The following is a 20,360-nucleotide window of genomic DNA, read 5'->3' on the forward strand; positions in this document are numbered from 1 at the left end:
TGTTTTCGCCCGGGTTCGAACCGGGGACCTTCTGCGTGTTAGGCAGATGTGATAACCGACTACACCACGAAAACACAGTTGGTCTAATGTTTCATATGATGAAATATAAAATTCATGTGCTGTTTTTTATATTTTTAGTGTTTGTTTATGTTTATTTGCAGTCTATTAGATATAATTATATTTTATTATGCTTTTTTTCAATAATTCTAATCTTAATTTTTTTTATTTTCTTCTGAATTTTGATATTTTAATTTATGTTAATATTTTATAAAACTTTGCAATTTAAAAACAATTTTCTGAAAATGAAATTGTAAATTTCCCGCTTTATTTTTAAACAAAAAATATTTAATTAATATTAAATTAAATCAAGTAATTTAAAGGATGTAGTCTAAGTTCATAGAGTTCTTTAAATCATTGCGTCCCACATTGGTTTCTGTGGTGTAGTTGGTTATCACATCTGCCTAACACGCAGAAGGTCCTCAGTTCGAACCTGAGCAGAAACAATCTTTTGTTTTGACAATTAATTTTTTTAATTTCTCCATTTATTACCTACAACACTTTTTTTTTTACTGAATTTTAAAAACTTTTAAATTATGTGACAAAAACCAACAAATTTTTAATGAGAAAAATAAAGACAGTAAAATTGACAGATCAAATATAATTTTTAAGATTTTTGTAATAAATTAAATTACTAAAAAAAAAAAAAAAAAAAAAAAAAAATTTCAAAGAATTTTACTATTTATTGTAATTAATTTGTTAAAAAAAAATTTGAAAATTGACAGCTGACCGATAACTTCAATGACATTAAAGTTAACTGTCACTTGACAATTTTTTAATTTTTTTTAACAAATAAATTTGCTCCAAAAAAATTGCATTTTTTAATTTTTTTTAATTTTTAGATGTCAATTTTTTTTGTAGATTTTTTTTTGCAATAATTTATTTGTTCCAAAAATTCTTAAGATTATCAACTATCTTATTTAGCTTCAGTATTATTAAATAAATGCTTCTAAAAATTTTTACTTGTAATTTTTATTAATTTTTACATGTGAAATTTTTTACTGAAATTTTTTTTTATAATAATTTCATAAATTAAAAATTCTAAAAAAATTTTTGTCTGTCAACTTCAGTGTCAAAAATTTTCAAATACCTGTCATATTTTTTTTATCATAATTGATTTATTGTAAAAAATTTAAGAAATTATCAGTTCTCAGCTGGTCAGCTGATTTTAGTGTAAAACAAAAAAAAAAGCAATTCTACCAACTCAATTAATTATAAATTAAAATATTGAAAAACCAACCATTATGTTATGATAATAAAACGTTAACGCACAATAATGGCGGCGGTTGATGACGAGTATTTACATCACGTATCGTCAAATATTGTAAATAACAATTACCAACAAAATATTAAATGGATTCCATTGTCAGTATCACTTGTCGAGTATCCTCAAGGTCAGTATTATTTATTTATCACTTGTTTCCACAAATTAATATCACAATAACAAACTAAAACTTACGTTCAATTTTTGAGGTTATGGTACTGTCGACGTAGCGATAAATATTTTTATTTTCGATTTAACATCCCGCAAATTTTTATAAATTTATTTATTTTTATTTTTATTTTCAGGAGACTCATTAGGACTTGGGTTAGCCCTGATAAGTTTGATGCCATTAGCGTTAATAGTAGGATTTATCACTCTCATTGCTTTCCGACGTGATTTACATACGGTAGGTGAATGAACGCTTTTATTTGTTTAGTTTATAATAAATATTAATTGTTAATAAAAAAACAAAATGTTTCTTTTTATAGATATGCTTTTTTATCGGAGTAATTGTCACGGATATTGTTGGTTTGTTTTTAAAATATACTATCAAAGAAGCAAGACCGATGAAACGTGATGTTGTTTATGTTGAATATGGAATGCCGTCGACACATTCGTTGTTGATGTGGTTTTTTGCAACTTATACTGCGTTATTTGTATGCTTGAGGTAATTATTTTTTATAATTTTCTGGAAATTTTTTCAATTCAATTTTTAATAAATAGATCTGTTCCGAGTTAGCCGAACAATCAGCGAATTAATATATGATCAAGATTTAATTAAATATTTTTTAAAAATTCTAACTGGTACATGATACCAAAGTTATTAAAAATTAAGAGTTTTTTTAAAAATGAAACAAAATTTTCATTTTTATAAATTTAAAATTAATAAAATTTTTTTTTGTTTAAATAAAAAAATGTTCATAAATTAACAGCCAAATAATAATCTAACATTTTTTAAATAAAATATTATTATTTTATATTATTATAAATAAAATAATTAAAAATAAAATAATCTATATTATAGTACTAATTAAGAAAAAAGGGAGAAAAAAATTTTTTTTGCTAAATTACGGCTGTTTGAAAAAATAATACATTTTTTTTCGACCTTTCTGAATTTTTTAAAAATATTTAAAACTTTTATTTTGTTATAATAATTATAATTTACATTTTTATTTACAGAATGCATCAAAACAATAACAGTACAGTTGTAGAAAAATTTTGGAGATGGACAATCATCGGTGGCTGTACAACAGTTGCCTTTTTAGTGTCATATAGTCGTATTTATTTGCAATACCATACAATATCACAGGTACTATGTGGTTTTGTTGTAGGAATTATAATGGGTGTTACATGGTTTTTATAACTCATCTAGTCTTAGCGCCATTTTTCCAATTATTGTGTCGTGGTAAGTCTCTTTACCATTAAAATATTCATTGCTATAATTATTTAAGATCGTTATTAATTTATAAAATTATTTTAAGGCGATTGTCTGAATTTTTATTAATACGTGATTCAACCCTGATACCAAATGTGTTGTGGTTCGAGTATACGAACATAAGAACAGAGGCTAGAGCACGCTCAAGAAAACTAGTTTCTATGAAATCACAATGACGTCTGATGGTTGCCCAGTGGGCCGACAATAAATAAAGACACTTTTATTTATTTTAAAAATTAGAGTTTTTTTTTTTTTTTTTTTTTTTTTTTTTTTTTGATAATTGCAGTTATTAGAGATTTTTAAAAATCTAAGTTGAAGTTTTTAAATCTATTGAAAAATAGATTGAAATATTGTAAAGTTAAATTTAACTTGTCATTTTTATAAGATTTTTGTTGACTATTAATGTTAAAATAATTTACTTAGGGAATTAAGTAATTGAAAATGATTTTTTTCGAGTTTTACTTTTTTAAAAAATGGCTTCCTAATTAAATTTAATTTTAATCTTTACATAGGACAGAAAACACTAGTTGTGATTTAATAAATTTGAGTTGTTAGAAAAAATAAAAAAATTAATTTTAATGAAGAATTGATGTATTCAATTTTAAGAAAAAAGTATTCCGATTTTTTTTTTAAATTAGTTTGAATTCTCACTATTTTTTATATCGATTTAAAATAATGTTACATAAACATAATAGTATTGTCAGACAATAAAAAAGTAAAACTCGAAATAATTATTTTTAAAATTCCCTAACATGAATTAAATGAAGCAATAATTACTTAATTATTTATAAAAATATTTACGTGAATTAATTTAATTAAATAATGACTATTTATTGTTTAATAACGTGAATGAATTTTTTATACAATATTTTTATTTTTTTAATCTACTATTTAATACATAATAATTATTGCTGATAATAATCTTAATAATAATAATAACAATAATACCTAGGATGTTCACATTAAATGTGAGTTAAAAGTATCAATAAAATACTAAATATGTGTATGACTTTTCAATAAAGACAATCAATTAAATAAAGCTATATACTTCTTAAAATGCTAATCAGTCAACAAAATTTTAAATTCAACTTTAATAAAATCAAAAATATCATCGGCTAGCAATCGTCCGCAATCAATGAAAAATTTAGAGCTTCTTTTGTCTTTTATCCGGTAAAATTGTTCATATTTTTTAGTATTATCTGTTTTTATTGTCACGTGTACATTGAATTGTTTCAAAGTTTCTTTTACTGAAATAAGTTTTTTTATGGACGTACTTAGCACGCCTCCTTGGTATGTTAATCTTAAGTAAAACAATTGGTTGTAGCATTCCAAAAATTTGTGCTCAATGTCTGATTTAAATGACATTTTCTTCCAAAATCATTTATTACTATCGTTAAACCATAGCCGTTGGTTGGAGTAATGAGATGCTGCTCTTTTAAGTGCGACAACAATTCGGTAGTTATTCCATTCCATTTACATGATTTATAACCAATTGGACAGCCCAAGTCGTTGTACCGGCAAGCTGACTCGTGACTTTTGCGGTTATTGCTTTTTATAAGTTTATTACACCCATTGCTGTAAATCAATATTTTTTTATTATGTTTTTAATTAAATTATTAAATTATTGTTGGCAATTAAAAAGTTTTTTTAATGACACATGTGCGCAGTGTAAATAATTTAAATATTAACCAAGTATAATTTTTAACTTAATTTTTTTTTTTTTTTTTTTTTTTTTTTTTTTAATAAAAAAGTCAAATAAAATTTAATCAATTTAAAATATTGAGCGAATTTCAATTCAATAAAAATGTCATTTAAATTTACAAATAAAGTTTTTATAAAAATTCAAATTATTATGTATAATTAATAAATTCAAATCTAGGAAAAAATTTTTGAAACAATAAAATTATTAAAAATAATTTTCTTGGATAAAAATTTTTCTCTTAAATTAAATTAATTTTTCTATCAAAGTAAAAGTTAAATTTTATAACTAAAAAAATTTAATTTCATCTTTTTTGTCTAGAAATTTTTGTAAAACAATTTAAAGTCTAAATATAATTTTTCAATAAAATCTTATTTAAATTTTGAATCTAATTTATGTTAAAGAAAAAATATCACAAGTTAAGATTTAATGTTCAACTTAAATTTCATTAATATTTATAAAAATTAATTTATTTCTATTTATGTTAATTAAACTCACGAATACTTTAGTTCAATAAAAAATAACCGATTTTTTGTGAAAAAATAATTATGAAAAAATTTTTTTATCAAACAATACATTTTTATAAACAATTTATAAAATTTTAAACAAACCTAAAATTCTTACATGGCAACGCCAAAGAATTAATAAACTGTTCAAGATTTCTTTCGCGTTTTGAAATAGTTGGATTGCGACAATACGGACAATGTCGCAATTTACTGAAACAATTAGCGCAGACCATTTTGTTGCACGTAATACAAGAAAATATTCTCCTCAACTGCAGAGACTCCAAGCAAATTTTACATAGACCGTCGGTTATTATTTTTTACGAATCCCATTGTCCACAACATTTTCTTCGTCGCTTATCGCTTCATCGTAACCGTCATTTGTACCTGCAGAGAGCCAAAATTTGACTATGAGAATATGAAAGAACCAGGCGCTTACTTAGTGACAATATATTACTTACCCGTACAACTTATGGGTACAAAGGTATAAAAATTACAATGCTTTTTTCCGTAATCCTTTAAGTTAGGGACCGACTGCAATTTCTTCAGCTCACATTTTTCATCCAGCGTTAATTGCGTCAGTGAATTATTTTTTTAATCTCAGATTTTTGAAAAACTAAAACACAATTAAAAACATTAAAATCCAAATTAAAAATTTTATTTTTATTTTATTTAGTCTTCTCATTACCGATAATAATTTTTCAAACATTTTTCGTTGAAGAAATAAATTTTTATTAAGAAAAAAAACTAAAGCGCGCAGAGATGTTGACCCACCAGAGGACCTTTAAATACTGACCGGTTTCATCTTCATCTTGCACGTGTCCGAAATTTCATGAGCTGAAAAAATAAAAGGATCTCATTCTCTCTAAGGATTCATGTGTCAACGTCAGGTTAAAAACTTTCTCTAAAAATCTTTTATGCCTTAGAAAAACTTAGTCTTCTTTCCGGGAAAACTATAATGACATTGAGGTATTTCGAAGGTCTTACCGTTTTAAAGGTCCGTGACTCATCAATTTAAAACCGTTAAAAAAATAGTACCAGAATCCTTTTATCTTTTTTCAACCTAAATTTTTCTCAATAGACTTCTTTTTTATATTAATCACTCACTAATTACCGTAAATAAATAAATAAAGACTATTTAACGGTAAATAGAAATTTTTCCCGCTTTTTTTTTGCGCACGCGTATTTGCATAATTCTTATCTAAAATTATATTTTTAATAAATTCTCAAATAATTATTTTAAAAAATTTTCCTGACTCTTCTTCTAATTTATTTTATTTCTTCTTTATTTTAGAATTTTTTTACAATTATGAAAATTTATTTTTGTATTAAATAATATTTTCTTTCAAAGAAAAAATACTAATTTTTTCTTTTTTCTGTATAAAATAAAAAATTATCTAAAATTGTTTGCTATACCTTAAAAAATCAAATTTAAAGTATTTTTGGGCTTAGTCATAACTTTAAACACGGTTATCTGAAAAATGTTCTTGTATCAGCATTCTGCATTGACCATACCATCTCCCTGGGGTGCTTATTCATTCATTTCAGACTTGCATTTACTTTTAATCAATAATAAGTTGTGTACTTATTCATAAAACTGGTGGAATAAATGGGAATAAAGTCATTCATATTTATGCTTGGTTTATTTAAGGATCAACTGTTAATTTTTGAGATTATTTATCAGTTAAGTTAGTGGAGATTAGTCATTAAAATCTGACGAAGTATGTAAACAAGATCATACATTTTTAAAAATGATCGATATCAAAGCATCTCTACTTTTGTGTCACGATAAATTTTTTTTTCTTAGTCAAATTTAACTGCTCTTTTAAAATTTATTTGAAGGTATATTTTTGTAAAAAATGTTCCTGAGTTTTCATGACAAATTGTTATTAATTTTTATAAATTTTAAATAAACTTATCAATTATTTAAAAAAATTGTTTCTTTTGAAACACAAATCTTGATTTAAAAAAATCATTTTGAATTTTATTAAATCAATCAGAAAAAATTTTATTTATAATTGAAATAAAAAAATTGCAGTAATACGCACACTTACCCTAGCAATGAAATTATTATTAAAAAAATTGAATAAAAAAATCCTGCATCTGAAAATTAAAAACAATTATTAGGATAAATTTTTATTATTGTTATTTTGTTATGAGAATTTTGACAATTATCAGCTAACTTAAATAAATAAAATAATTTCTTATTATTTCTTCTTAAAAATTTCTTCAATAATTAAAAATAAATAAATTTATAAACATTTTAAAATTTGCATATTTATAAGTAAAGGTTGGCCACATTTACCTCAGATCTAATTCAACCACCAGCGCTGACGGTCACCTTTTAAAATAATAGTAATCGATATTGATAAGTTATTATGTGTAAAATTCGAGTTGTTGGCGAATAAATGAATAAATGAATTTGTTAATAAATAATTAGTCTATAATTAAAATAAACATCTTCTTGATCAAAACAATTAGTGAATTAAACAAAAAATGGATTTCAACGTGAAGAAACTGATGAAAGAAGGAGTGAGAACTGCATTCAATCGCGTTGTCCAGGTAATAATTGTGTCAATCATCTTCATCTTAACAATTGTTTAAAAAATTAATTTTTCTTATTTCTTCTAATTATAGTTGAAACTATTAATAAATTTTTTGATAGTTTTACTTTTAATTTTTGTGAAAAAAGAAAAAAATAAAATATCGATTATCATTAAAATGAATTCACAAATTTTTAAATATTTTCAAAGATGGCAGCACTGTGATCTTGAAATAATTTTTTTATTATTTTTATAATTTCCATAATTATTAATCAACACTAGCGCCACTGGTGGCTGACGTTAGAAGTTATTAGAAAAATTTTCTAGTAGGAATTCGTTGAAAATTTATCATTATATTTTACTGTTATTGTTATTCGGTGTGTTTCATAGCTTAGACATTAGTCAGCCTCAGCCAATGAGTTTGAATAAATAAACATTAAATTGTTAGTAATTAAATTTATACTGTCAAAATGGATTTTAATGTTAAAAAATTAGTTAAAGATGCTGGTGCTGCGCTTAGTCGTGTTGTCCAGGTATTTTATTATTATTTACATTTTTTTTATCATGAAATTATTATTTTTATGACTTATTAATGTATCATTTATGTTCATAGGGCTTCGTGTTATTTCATTTTTTTTCATTATTATTATTATCGTCAATATTAATATCAATATTAATATTCTTATTATTATTTCATTGTGATTAATATTATTTATATAATTTATTTTTCTTGAGGTTAACTATAATTATAAGATAAATTATTTTTTTTAATAAGGTTAAGATAAATTGACCCCATACTATGATAATCATCATAATGAAATTTAATTGCTGTCACTATTGTTAGCTTTTTTTTTTTTATAAAATCTTTAGAAATGTTTGAATAAATTTTTGATAAGAAGCAATTTGACGACATTAAAGTTAGCAGTCATTAGAGAATTTTTAATTTTTATTCAACAGAAAAATTAGTTCCAAAAATGTATTTTTAAAAAATTGCATTTTTAATTTTTGTTAAATTTCTAAATGTCAATTTTTTTTTTCTAATTTTTTTTGCCATAATTTATTTGTTAAAAAAAAATTATCAAGTGTCTGTTAAATTTATTTTTATAGAAATTTGACAGATTAATAATTATTAGAAAATTTTTTTAAAATGTATAATCAATTAAAAAACATTTTTGTAGTTTATAATATTAAAAAAATCAAAAATTATGACTTCTATTGAAATTTTAAAACTTACAAAAGTATTTTAGTATCTTAAATTTCTAAAAATAATATTTTTATATCTAATGTTTTAAATTAAGCTGTGAGTAAAAACTAATTCAAATAATTACTCTTGCTAATTAGATCAATTAAGAGTACAGTATTATTCAAGTTAAAACATGAATATTCTATTTTAATTACTGAAGATATTTTAACGTCTATGACACATTATTACATGCAATTATCTTGCAAAATTTCATTATCTCTAAGAAAGTTTTGCTTTTTTATTAACATTATGACTCAAGCTACTTAATTTATTAGTATGCGTAAGTTAAAATTACTTTTAAACTATTGATTTTACATAAAAGTTCATTCCGACCTTTCTTATAGAAAATTTTTTTCACTAAAAAAGTTTCTATTGACTTTTTGCGCAAGTTCTGTAGTTTCAAAGATATTATAACTTTACTCATTAATTATAAATTGCAACACGTATTCTCTCTGAATTATATATTGTTGTACTTATTAACTTTTAAATTCAATACTCAAAATATAATAAATTGTATAATCTATTTTTTTAATAATAATTTTTTTAATCAGTTAACAGAAGAAACACTCGGAACATCAGAAAAAACGGAGCTCGATGCACACTTTGAGCATTTATCAGAACGTGCTAACACTACCAAGATGTGGACCGAAAAAATTTTACGCAATATGGAAGCTATGTTAACACCAAATCCTGGTAATTGTAATTCTATATTTTTTGTTTATTTTACAGACTTATAGATGAAATTTTTATAAATATTTTGAATTTTTTATCTGAATTTTTCACAATAAAAAAAAAGGATTAATTAAAAAGTTGAAATAAAATTTTTTTATTGCTTAAAAATTTGAGCTTTAAAAAGATAAATAAAATTTTTTTTTACGATTGTAAAAAAATTTTGTCTATTAAAAAAAATTTTTTTTAAAGTTCACTTTTTTTTTTGTCTAATTTAAAATTAAAAAAAAAAGGATAAAAAATGATTTTTTACATTTTTTTTATTGTATAAACTTTTATTTAATAAAAAAAAAAATTTTTAATTTATCTATGGCTATCCTCTTTAAGAGCCAATAGCTATGTTAAAGATTTTAAACATATCCAATATTTGAAGTTACATTTTTTTTTTGAAATTTAGGTAACAGAATCGAAGATTTCTTTTACGAAAAAATCGACAAGAAGAAACCAAATCGTTTGAGTAATTTGGAGTACGTTGGTATCGATATGATCGAAGCGGGGAATGAATTCGGTTCTGGCGTAGCTTATGGTAAATACTATATCCAATTATTTATTATTATTATTATTATTATTATTATTATTATTATTATTATCAACACTTCTTAGTAATTTTATTAACAATTTTATCTGCTTTTAGGCAGTGCCTTAATAAAAGTTGGCCAGTGCCAGCAGAAATTGGGTCAAATAGAGCGTGATTTTATTGGAACAGCGGCTAATTGTTATATTCAGCCACTCCGAAAATTCCTTGAAGGAGAAATGAAGACCGTCAGCAAAGAAATGCATATTTTAGAATCCAAAAGGTTTATTTAAAAAAAATTTACTTTGTTTAAAAATAATTATCCAGCACTAAAAGTTTTTTAATTTTAGGCTTGACTTGGATGCTTGTAAAAATCGTGTAAGAAAAGCCAGAAGTATGCTCGGACAACAGAGTGTAAGTTAATAAATTATATTAAATATTTTTTATTAAATTCTATATTATAATAAAAAAAAATTATTTTTTAATGCTACATTAAATAGGACTCTGGTGTATCACCAGAAGTTTTACTTGATCAGGTATTACAGTTATTTATATTTAAGTTTAGAATTAAAAATTCACGTAGATAATTTTTTTTTTTAAGCCAAAGGGTTGGTAAATTTTTTTAAGGATTTCATTTTGAATTTTTTTATATTTTTAAAAATGATCAAAAATTTTTTCGTTAACATTTTAAATGGCCTTTTTTTTTAAGTTAATTAAAAATAGAATAATTTAAAAAAAATTTTTAAAAACTAAATAATTACTCGAAAAAATTATATATAGAATATTAATAATAATTAAAATTTTTAAAACCAAAAGGCAGAGAGGGAGTTGAGAGTTGCGCAGTCAGAGTTCGATAGACAAGCTGAGATAACAAAATTACTATTAGAAGGAGTCGCAAGCTCGCAAGCTGGACATTTACGCTGTCTCCATGAGTTTGTGGAAGCCCAAGCCCGTCATTATGCTCAATGTCATGCAATAATGCAAGAGTTGCAACGTGAATTAGCTGGGTAAGTTAATCACAATCTTTACTATAAAAAATATATTGAAATAATTAATTAATTAATTAATAAATTAATAAAAAAGCATTTTTTAGACTTCATTAAAGTACTTGTCACACGTAGAAAATGTATTTATTTATTTATTTATTTATTTACAAGCTATCCAACTCTCGATTGGTGATTTAAGTGAGTAATGATTTGCTAATGCATCCTAATTTGTTAGTCAAAAACGTAAATGTAATTGGAAGAGATGCTTAGCGTCATTACTCATTTTTGGCAATCAAATTTAAAAATTAACTTGATCTTATCCTAAATTGATTTATGTATATAAGAGCTTTCGTAGTAATTTTAATTGTTAATGCTTGTTATTTTTCTGCTTAAACCTTTTTATTAAAATAAATTTCTAAAGTAAGTTTGTTACAAATATCCAATGGAATATCCACACATTTGTGGGCTTACAGGGAACGTCAACCAAGTCCTCTTCTAAGAGTCAACAGTGAAGACGTCATTGAATTAACTCCTTCATCAACAAATACACAAAACTCACCTAGCCATCAGTCTTTGACATCTAACTATGTAACAGCTACTTTTGAAACAAACGATACTTCAAAAGTATAAAAAATAATTTTGTTATTATCTTTATTCTAATTCTGATTCTTATTTTTATTGAAAACTTATCCACTCGTCTATAGTCAATAGTCAATTATTCTATCAACGCAATTGATAGTGAATAGAATTTTAATGAATAATTAAATATTTTAAACAGAGCTAATATTATTTATTTATTAAGCGCTAATATAGGCTTTAGTATTCCGTCGTTGTTATTGTTATTTAATTATTAAAATATTATAATAAATATTAATTATATCAATACATTTATTTATTAATTAAGCTTATTAGTTTTAATAAATATCCTTTAGATATAATGGTGTTGGACTATGCATGTTTATTGTTAATAAATATTTTTCCTTTTACTCTGTGCTTTAATTGAAGTCTAAAAAATTTTTTATCATTTTTTTTATTTTTATTTTGTGAGTTAATCACGTATTAAAAAATTTTTTTCTTTCCTGTTAATTCATCCTGTTAATTCATCGAAAATGTGTAATTTGTTTTTATTTATTTATTTTCTTCCTATAGAACTAATCAACAGAATACAGAACCGGTAAATAATAGTGATCAAGAAAAAGCCCGCGTTGTTTGTGATTACGAACCACGAGATCCAAGTGAGCTTAATCTCATGAAAGATGAGGTAAATAAATTTGAAATTTAACGCCTGAATTTTTTTTTTATACTCATTTTACTTTACACTGTATGTTAATTTTTTTTTTTTACTAAAAAAAATATTTACAGAAATTAAAAACTGTAAACTATTATCAATTAACGATCAAAATGCATTAATTTATAAATTACTCATTAAAATTTACGTTAGTTTTTTACACTTGAATACATTATTAAAAGCAATCATTTTTTTACTTCTATTTAAAATTTTAAGTCTAGTAATTAAAATAAATAATCGTTTTATTGGCGTTAAATACTTATACTCAATAGAATATATCTTTTTTACTTGTAAATTTTATTATTAAATTTTGTTTAACTGTAAAATTATTTTATTGAATATTTATATATATTATGTGCATGTATTTTTATTTTTAAGTCAATAAATATTATACTTTAAGTTTGCTTGGATATTTTTATTTTTTGTCATTGTTGATTGTATAGATGTATATAATTATCGGAGTATATTTTGTAAGTAGATTTAATTTAATTTATTTTTTACTTCCAATTTTTTTTTTGCATGTTTAGACTAAGTAATAAAATTATTTCTTTTTTTTTTCTTTATTTTAAATTAGAAAAAAAAAAAATTGAACTTTAAAAAAAATTTATTTACAATCGTAAAAAAATTTTTCATTTATTTCTTTAAAGCTCAAATTTTTAAGCAATAAAGAAATTTTAATTTTAACTTTTTAATGAATAATTTTTTTTATTGTGAAAAAATTTTATTTATAATTCTTTAAAATTTTTTTTTGCATGAAATTTTAGTATGCATATTTTAAAAAAATTGCCAATTTATAAATATTAAAATTTACACTAAATAAAATAAAATTAATTTAGCATAAAATTCAAAAATTTTTTAGGTAATATGTGTAACATCCATCCCAGGAGATGAAGATTATGTTATGGGATACCGAGGCTTGCAACGTGGAAAAGTTCCTAAAGCATATCTTGAAATAATATCATTTAACATGTTCAATTAATATCTCATATTATTGTTATCATTTAAAAGTTCAAACATTCCTCTAGAAATTATTAAAACAAACTTATATGTTCATTAAATAAAGTAAGGCCTAAAGTACCAAATATAAAGCAAATTCCATCGCAATATATTTTTGTCTCGTAATATATTGTAAATAATAATTACAGTTAAATATATCTACTATCAGTAAATATATTTGTTGACTAATATATTTAAAATATTAAAAATTGTATCAAATAATTTAAATCATTTTTTTAAATTCTATATGTCTAAATCAATATTTACAAAAAAAATTATCGAGTTCTTTATTGTTAAAAAAATTTTAAACTTTCTGAATATAAATTTTTCCTGAAGTCTTTTTGACTTTTTCCTGAAGTTAAAAATAAAAAAATAAAAATTAAAGCTTGCAAAATTTTGAACTGTACTAAAATTTTTTTTAAACTTCAATTTTGTGGCTAAACTATTGAAAATGCAGAACAAAATGTTTTGTAGAAAAATAAAGCGTTTAAATTTTTAGAAAAAGTGCTTAAGATTATTAAAATGTTGCTATATAAATTTATAAAAAATTTTTTGTAGAATAAGCTGTTTTTTTATTAAAATTCTTGAAAATTTAAAAACAAATAGAAAAAAAATAAATATATATATTATTATTTTAAAAGTATAAAAATAAATTGTAATAATAAAAGACCAGAATAATTAATAAATGAAGCTGATGAATGAACATTCGGTATTTTATTGTCTTCTATTTGTGTCTTGGTGAAGGCAAGGTTGATGGCTCGCATCAGTGGATACTCTGACCCGAGTAATGGATCTAAATACTCGGTGTGCAATGATTTGCAGTCACCTCGAAAATCATCAGTGTCGATGCTCCATACCATTACACCGGCTAAGCTCATTTGTTTTACGTATTCAATCTGAAAATTAAAAAAAAATAATTATTTATAATAAAATATTTAAATTGAAAAAAGTCGGAACAATCTTTAATTTTTATTCAAAATATTTGAACTCGAATTGAAGAAATAATAAAATTTTTCAAAGAAGAAATTTTTGTTAAATAGTGAAAAAAGTCAATTGTAATAAATAATAGTCAACATGAAGAAATAAAAAAAAACTGAATTCAATTATAGAAAGAAATTTTTCAATACACAGAGAAAAAATTTATTTGAAAAAAAATAAGCATTGTTGTAACAAAAAATTAATTCTTTGAAAATTTTAAACTAGTTTATTTCTTAGCTGAAGAAATGTTAATTTTTACTACAGTAGATTTAGAAAATACCATTTTAGATAAAAATCTACATTGTTTTTTTTTTTCCAAAAAAAAAACCTCCCAACTATGGTAAAAAAAAAATAGAAACGCCAAATTTAGAAATTTAAAAATTCTTTAACTTTTCGTTTATAAAATCGTAAAATTGAAATTAATATTAATACTAAAAGAAGATATCGTACCAATAAGAAGAAAGTTACATTTTTAATCTTACCGGTCAAAAAATTAATTTTAAAATTTATCGTGATTTTAAAAAAAGTTCAAAAGTATTAAAAATGACAAAATTTGGATTATTCTTGATACCTCTGATTAAATTTGTATTAAACATTTAATTCAACACTTTCTTGTGTTGATTTAAGAAAATTAACACAAAAAAGTGTTAAATATTCAATACGCAATGACACAAAATTTTTTAAGGAATACTTTTTAATTTCTTCATTTATGAAGAATTAATTTTTCATTCTTTTTTTTTTTTTAACCAATTACATAAACCATAAATAGTTTTTTCTATAATTTATATAATTTTTCATATAAAAATTCTTTATAAAAATAATAAAATTTATTTTAAGCCGTAAGATGAACGGTGGGGCAAGATGGTTAATCTTTACAAGCATCGAATGTTATAATTCTATTGGTTTAATAGTAGCCTACTATGAGACAAAATCAGGTAGAATTAATATAATTTTTCACATAAAAATTCTTTATAAAAAAATAAATACCTTTTTCATAAAACTTTTGGGATTGTCATAAACAACAACCTTATCATCATGAACAGCATAAGCAGTGTTAGTATCATCATCCCAGCCAGTTCTCCAGCTCATTGGATTGACAACTAACTCCTTGCAAATTTCATTGTAGCCCATGAACCCATCTTCTCGAGTGAAATTCCCCTGGAACCCAGTGGCCAAAGCAGCGGCGCCCATCGGGCTCTGAGTGCCGTTCAAAACACTAGTGGTAATAAAAGTACGTCCGTACATCGGTAACCCCAGGACAAGTTTATCTGCTGGAGCTCCTAATTGTATTAAATAATCAATCGTAGATTCAACGCAAAGATTGTCATTGTTTAAACATTTCAAGGGTGCGTTGGCGCCCACTTTTTTGTCCCAAGCTCCGTGATAGTCGTAAGCCATAACATGAATCAAGTCCAGATATTTCGATATTTCTGACACATTGTAAGCTGTGTCGATCGTCGCTTTATCGGCGCTAATAGCTGCGGTTAATAATAAATTACGCGGTTTTAATTCCTGGCTCAATTCTTCAACCAAGCTCACAAAGTTTTTCCTGTCGTACGGCGCCCCGCCGCGTTTTCCTGGGAATTCCCAATCTAAGTCGAGACCATCGAAGTTGTAAGTTCTGAAATGAATTTTTAATTATTTTTATTTCTTCCTGATTTTTTAAATTCCGTAATTTTTAACTTACGTTAGGAAGTTTACCACACTGGTGATAAATACATTTCGGCGCGTTGGTGAAGATGCTAAAGCTGAGTAATTTGCACTGGCTTCATTCCATCCACCGATTGCCAGCGTTACTTTCAATCCTGGACTTGTTCTTCGGAGTTCTGTTATTTTTTTATAAGAACCTTTACCTGTAAGTTATTACAATGGTTAATCGACTTATTCTACTAGAACAATAATTTATATTGATGTGTAATTTTAGATGCTCACGTTAGTAATTTTGTCGTTATCGTTAATATAATTATATTAACGTTAATAACATTATTTTACAGAAAAAAAATTCATAATAATTTTTGTAAAACATTTTTATGAAAATTTATTTTAAAAAATTATTATTATTTATTAAATTATTCACTATTTCTTGCTATTATACTGATGAATTTTTTTTTCATTATTAAATAAATATAAGCTTCATGTCATAAATGTTTCAAATATTTTTTTTCTTATTTTTATGATCAATTTCTGTTTAAAAAAAAAAATTTATAACAAAAATAAATTATTAAAAATTCATGAAATTGAAAGTATCAGATAATTTTTTTTTTTAATTAATTATTATAATAAATTGAAAAAAAAAAATTATTTAAATCTTTTCGAATTTTTTTTTCAATATTTTAAATATTTATAAATTAAAAAAAAAAATAAATTCTCGTATCTGCAAAAATTGTAAAAGTATAATAAAATTTTATAAAAATTAACGCCTGTATGAAAAAAAAAAAAAGAGTACATCATTTTTAATTAAAAAAAATTTTTTTTTTTCTAAGAATTATATATAAAACAACTCTACTTTCTTTTATTTCAGAGTTAAACGGTGTGAAATATCCTACCTATACACATTGTCTTCATCTGTGGGTAAAAAAACTTTTAATTCAATTTAATTGTAGTTTACATAACGTTTACATTATCCCTAATTTTAAAAAACTAACTAAAAAGTATTGGAAGTAACGAAATTTAAATTATTTACAAAATTTCTGAATATTTTAAAAACTTTTGAATTTTTTTTTTATGGATAATTGACATTGTAAATCATATTGAATTATTTTTTATAAAAAGGGTAAATTTCTTCTATTTTTTTAAATAAAAGTTGTTTTTATAATTACAAAATTTAGTTTCAGTATTGTATCAAGATAAACTTTCTAAATTATTGATAAGAATAATATTTTTGTCGCAAAAGTTCTAAATTACACTCGGAGAAACTCTTAATAGTTTAAATTTATCTGTTTTTTATCAAAGATTACGGTAAATTTATTTACTGGATTTATCTCAACAGATTATTGTTCTTCTATTAAAAATTTTTTAAATTTAGTTTTTTGTACAAGTAGATTATTAAAAAAAAAAAAAATTTTTTTTTTTTTAAATTTATGCGTTGAAGAAAAGTACCAAAAAATTACCATAATTTTCTTCCAAGTCAGCCCAAGGATCCAAACTCCTGATAGTCCACGAGGTCGCATTCAACCCAGCAAATGAGTAAATAATATGAGTGCACTGTTCAGGATGTAAATTGTCTAATTGGAATTGACCTTTACTAGGACGATATTGGGCCCAAGACGCTAGATAACAAGCAACAATCTTGTCGTGTCTTGGCCTTGAAGATTCTATAAAAAATATAAAGAAAGCGTGACAAATTAAGAGAAAAAAAAAGTTTATTGGAAAAATTGAGAAAAACTTTAAATTTAAATAAAAGAAAATTTTTCTTAATATTTCTATCAATAGATAGAAAGTCTAACATTTAAAGGTCAATGAAATTTTTGCATACCTCGAATGGCTAGTGAAGAAACAATCGCACACAGAATGATGACAAATCTATACATTTTCAATGACTGTTTGTTTTCTTAACAAATAAATAACCAGATGCGATAAATAGAAAATTTATTTGATAAGTTATATTAATTTTCAATATTTGTCGCACTTGACTCACACAGCCACTGACTTAAGAATTAAAAGAACTAAATATTAGATCAGTCTTAATCATAAAAATTGTTAATTTATATTTTTATCACATGCGAGGATTTATTTTTATCATTGAAAAGAAATTTTTATGTTAACAAACATCTAAGACGTTATTTTCATTGGCGTTGTGATGAGTTGTGTATAAATTTTACGAGATAACGGAGTTCAGTAGACTTTACTCACGATAATGAATTGAATTGACTGCTCCTGAGAAGAGAAGAGGGAGAAAGACCTGTTATGCTGGGAAAAAAAAAAAAATGTTACTTTCAATACTTTCTCTTTTCAAAATATCCTTGGCGAAGTTGTTGTCTTGGATTTTAAAAAAATATTAATCATTTTTTGAAAATATTAGACGATTTTTGAGAATTAAAATTTAGTTATAAATTTATGTAACAATTGAGAGCAATTGGTTTTTATTTATTGAAACTTCCGCTGATTTAGATAAACAGACCCTTTCTGTTACGTGTTAAATATTTAGAGCAGCTTTTAGAAATTTTAATTGCAAGATATAAGAGTTAAAATATTAAATTTACTTTGCAATATAAAAAAAAGAAAATGTTAAATTTTACACACTAGAGTGTAATATCCTTCACACAAATTTTAACACTCTACACAATGAAATTTTTTATTGTGATTTTTTAAGTTTAATTTTCATTATTGTAACTTGATGTAATAATTAGACCAAAAAAAAATTTTTCCAATTGTTTTTTTCTCCGGAAAAAAATTTTAGATAATTTTATTTCTGAGAAGAAATTTTAAATCATTAATGTTTGATAAAAAATTTGAATTCTCGATGAACAAGCCATAGAACGTCGTACGGCAGCATATTTTTATGGAGTAGAAAAAATTAGCGATGTGCAAAATGATATATTACTTAAAAAACAAAATTTCCTTTAAATAATTATTTTTTTTACTATTGAAGGGATCCGGTGGTCTAGCGGACCACCGAAAATTTTATTAATAGAATAAGTGTAATAAAAATTTAAAAGCATTATTCATTACCTTCATATAGAAATAAAATTTTTTAAAATAGCAAAAAAAGTATGAAGACATGTTTAAAATTAAAAAATTTTTATTCGCCAATCAATACAGTAAAAAATTTCAAGCTCTATAAATATAAGAAAAATACATAATTATTATCAATAATAACTAGCAATTAACATTAAAAAAAAAAAAAAATACTCATACAAGTGCTTCCGTTTGATTACACCGTAATTACCATCGTAATTACCTAATTTTTTTGAAAATGCTGTTCAATTTCCAATTGGTGACAATCCGCTTCGATTTCTTCACATAAGTTTCCATTATTTTGCAATTGTCCATCGTAACGTCTTCCGCAGATGCATACTCTTCTCTGACGAGTATAATCACAAACTCACGTGGGTTTCTGTCTAAGAAATCTTCAGCATTATTCATAACATCATCGAAATGCAATCCTAAATTAATCGGATCGCTGTGCAGAGCAAATCAGTTCGACTTTGCAGCTAATCCCAGATCTAGAACACGAACACCATGCTTCAATTGCTGTTTGATATTCAAAGACTGAGTTCTTTCGTGTTTTAGACGGACGTACGTTTCTGAACCGATTGTGCCAATTAGCGATACATTGTTGAGCTTATGATTGTTTGGAAAATTCGACAGAAATCGGCTTCGGTCCAAAAATCTATTAGTGTCGTCAGAACATGCGTTGACTGAATTTACTATTAAGGCAATTGTTATCACTGGTACGAACATTTTTGAAATTGATTAATTTTGTGTTATACTGCCAGAGATTTTTTGCTGATTGAATAATTTTTAGACCTTGAGGCCTTTTTTTTAAATTATTGGAAGTGATCACACTCGAATCGATTTCTTATCTACTTGTTATTAAAAGATTTTTTATTGTACAATCGGTTTTTTTTAATCTTCAGTGTCATTAACGTTTTATTGCTTTATGATAACTCAATAGGTAGTGACCCTCTTTCTTCACACTTTGAAAAAAATTTTTAATGATAAATTGACGGATGTGGGTCGTTTATGATGTTTTAAAAATGTTTCAGCCAAGTCAATTTTGCAATGAAAAAAAAAAAAAAAAATAAAAATTGCAGTTATAAATAAATTCAAGAATACGCAGCGAATTGTAATCAACAGAATTATATTGGTTTATGCAACAAAATGACATTCCTTGTTGTGAGTGATGGAAATTTTTTGCGAATACAAATTTTATCAAGTTACTGATGCTGTAAGGGCGTATCCCGAAAAAAATACCCTTGAAAAGGCACAAGGGCGCACAAAAAAAATTTTTTTCGAGAAACAACGTATTTTTACTTTAAATGCATAGAAATGATGAAATTTTTTTTTTTTTTTTCAAATTTGAAATTAACTTTTTTAAAAAATCAATTTTTTTGTTTTTTTAATTTTTTTCAATCAATTTAAATATCTGTCAAATCCATTAAAATAATAATGAATAAAATTAT

General features: G+C 23.9%; 4 protein-coding genes and 2 non-coding genes across 12 annotated transcripts; 3 read left to right on the forward strand and 3 right to left on the reverse strand.

Annotated features, from left to right (window-relative positions):
* On the reverse strand, window positions 1-74 carry Trnav-aac (transfer RNA valine (anticodon AAC)). Its single transcript has one exon. It is a non-coding gene; the product is annotated as a tRNA-Val (tRNA).
* Window positions 75-429: 355 nt separating this feature from the next.
* Window positions 430-503, forward strand: Trnav-aac (transfer RNA valine (anticodon AAC)). The gene has a single exon. It is a non-coding gene; the product is annotated as a tRNA-Val (tRNA).
* Window positions 504-1,303: 800 nt separating this feature from the next.
* On the forward strand, window positions 1,304-2,986 carry LOC141532738 (dolichyldiphosphatase 1). Its single transcript, XM_074251202.1, is given in 7 exon segments — window positions 1,304-1,451; window positions 1,627-1,727; window positions 1,810-1,988; window positions 2,501-2,676; window positions 2,679-2,702; window positions 2,705-2,726; window positions 2,803-2,986. Coding segments are annotated over 7 exon segments (750 nt in total). The 5' UTR covers window positions 1,304-1,333; the 3' UTR covers window positions 2,933-2,986.
* A 19-nt stretch (window positions 2,987-3,005) lies between these two features.
* Window positions 3,006-7,304, reverse strand: LOC141532743 (E3 ubiquitin-protein ligase siah-1-like). The gene is made up of 5 exons (XM_074251212.1): window positions 7,264-7,304; window positions 7,013-7,061; window positions 5,420-5,795; window positions 5,067-5,345; window positions 3,006-4,331 (listed from the first exon to the last, which is right to left on the reverse strand). Exons 4-5 carry the CDS (start codon window positions 5,192-5,194, stop codon window positions 4,058-4,060), a joined length of 402 nt encoding a protein of 133 aa, XP_074107313.1. The 5' UTR covers window positions 5,195-5,345; window positions 5,420-5,795; window positions 7,013-7,061; window positions 7,264-7,304; the 3' UTR covers window positions 3,006-4,057.
* Window positions 7,305-7,319: 15 nt separating this feature from the next.
* On the forward strand, window positions 7,320-13,376 carry Endob (SH3 domain containing GRB2 like, endophilin-B). Of its 7 annotated transcripts, none has more exons than XM_074251205.1 (9): window positions 7,323-7,520; window positions 9,296-9,437; window positions 9,871-9,999; window positions 10,108-10,270; window positions 10,338-10,401; window positions 10,488-10,523; window positions 10,804-10,994; window positions 12,123-12,234; window positions 13,121-13,376. In XM_074251205.1, exons 1-9 carry the CDS (start codon window positions 7,455-7,457, stop codon window positions 13,238-13,240), a joined length of 1,023 nt encoding a protein of 340 aa, XP_074107306.1. In that variant the 5' UTR covers window positions 7,323-7,454; the 3' UTR covers window positions 13,241-13,376. The 7 variants fall into 7 exon arrangements, with proteins under 7 accessions (XP_074107310.1, XP_074107306.1, XP_074107308.1 ...); XM_074251206.1 differs by lacking the exon at window positions 7,323-7,520 and adding an exon at window positions 7,875-8,034; XM_074251209.1 differs by lacking the exons at window positions 12,123-12,234; window positions 13,121-13,376 and adding an exon at window positions 11,447-11,858 and having other exon boundaries at window positions 7,320-7,520.
* Window positions 13,377-13,533: 157 nt separating this feature from the next.
* On the reverse strand, window positions 13,534-18,042 carry LOC141532740 (putative chitinase 2). Its single transcript, XM_074251204.1, has 5 exons — window positions 17,711-18,042; window positions 17,346-17,549; window positions 15,923-16,088; window positions 15,223-15,856; window positions 13,534-14,153 (listed from the first exon to the last, which is right to left on the reverse strand). The coding sequence occupies exons 1-5, from the start codon at window positions 17,763-17,765 to the stop codon at window positions 13,887-13,889; spliced, it is 1,326 nt and encodes a 441-aa protein (XP_074107305.1). The 5' UTR covers window positions 17,766-18,042; the 3' UTR covers window positions 13,534-13,886.
* Window positions 18,043-20,360: the final 2,318 nt, after the last annotated feature.

The sequence above is a fragment of the Cotesia typhae genome, unplaced genomic scaffold (genome assembly GCF_013202065.1).
Source record: "Cotesia typhae breed Kobodo isofemale line unplaced genomic scaffold, CoteBio_Ctyphae contig_69, whole genome shotgun sequence".
NCBI classification, from domain to species: domain Eukaryota; kingdom Metazoa; phylum Arthropoda; class Insecta; order Hymenoptera; family Braconidae; genus Cotesia; species Cotesia typhae.

Coding starts and splice junctions, on each gene's coding strand:
- LOC141532743 (XM_074251212.1), bottom strand. CDS start 5,194: ATGGTCTGCGCTAATTGTTTCAGTAAATTGCGACATTGTCCGTATTGT. Junction 4,332..5,066: donor TTGCCATGTAAGAATTTTAG/GTTTGTTTAAAA, acceptor ATTGATTTACAG/CAATGGGTGTAATAAACTTA.
- Endob (XM_074251205.1), top strand. CDS start 7,455: ATGGATTTCAACGTGAAGAAACTGATGAAAGAAGGAGTGAGAACTGCA. Junction 10,271..10,337: donor CATATTTTAGAATCCAAAAG/GTTTATTTAAAA, acceptor TTTTAATTTTAG/GCTTGACTTGGATGCTTGTA. Junction 12,235..13,120: donor TTAATCTCATGAAAGATGAG/GTAAATAAATTT, acceptor AAAATTTTTTAG/GTAATATGTGTAACATCCAT.
- LOC141532740 (XM_074251204.1), bottom strand. CDS start 17,765: ATGTATAGATTTGTCATCATTCTGTGTGCGATTGTTTCTTCACTAGCC. Junction 16,089..17,345: donor TGACTTGGAAGAAAATTATG/GTAATTTTTTGG, acceptor AATAACTTACAG/GTAAAGGTTCTTATAAAAAA. Junction 15,857..15,922: donor AGTGTGGTAAACTTCCTAAC/GTAAGTTAAAAA, acceptor AATTCATTTCAG/AACTTACAACTTCGATGGTC.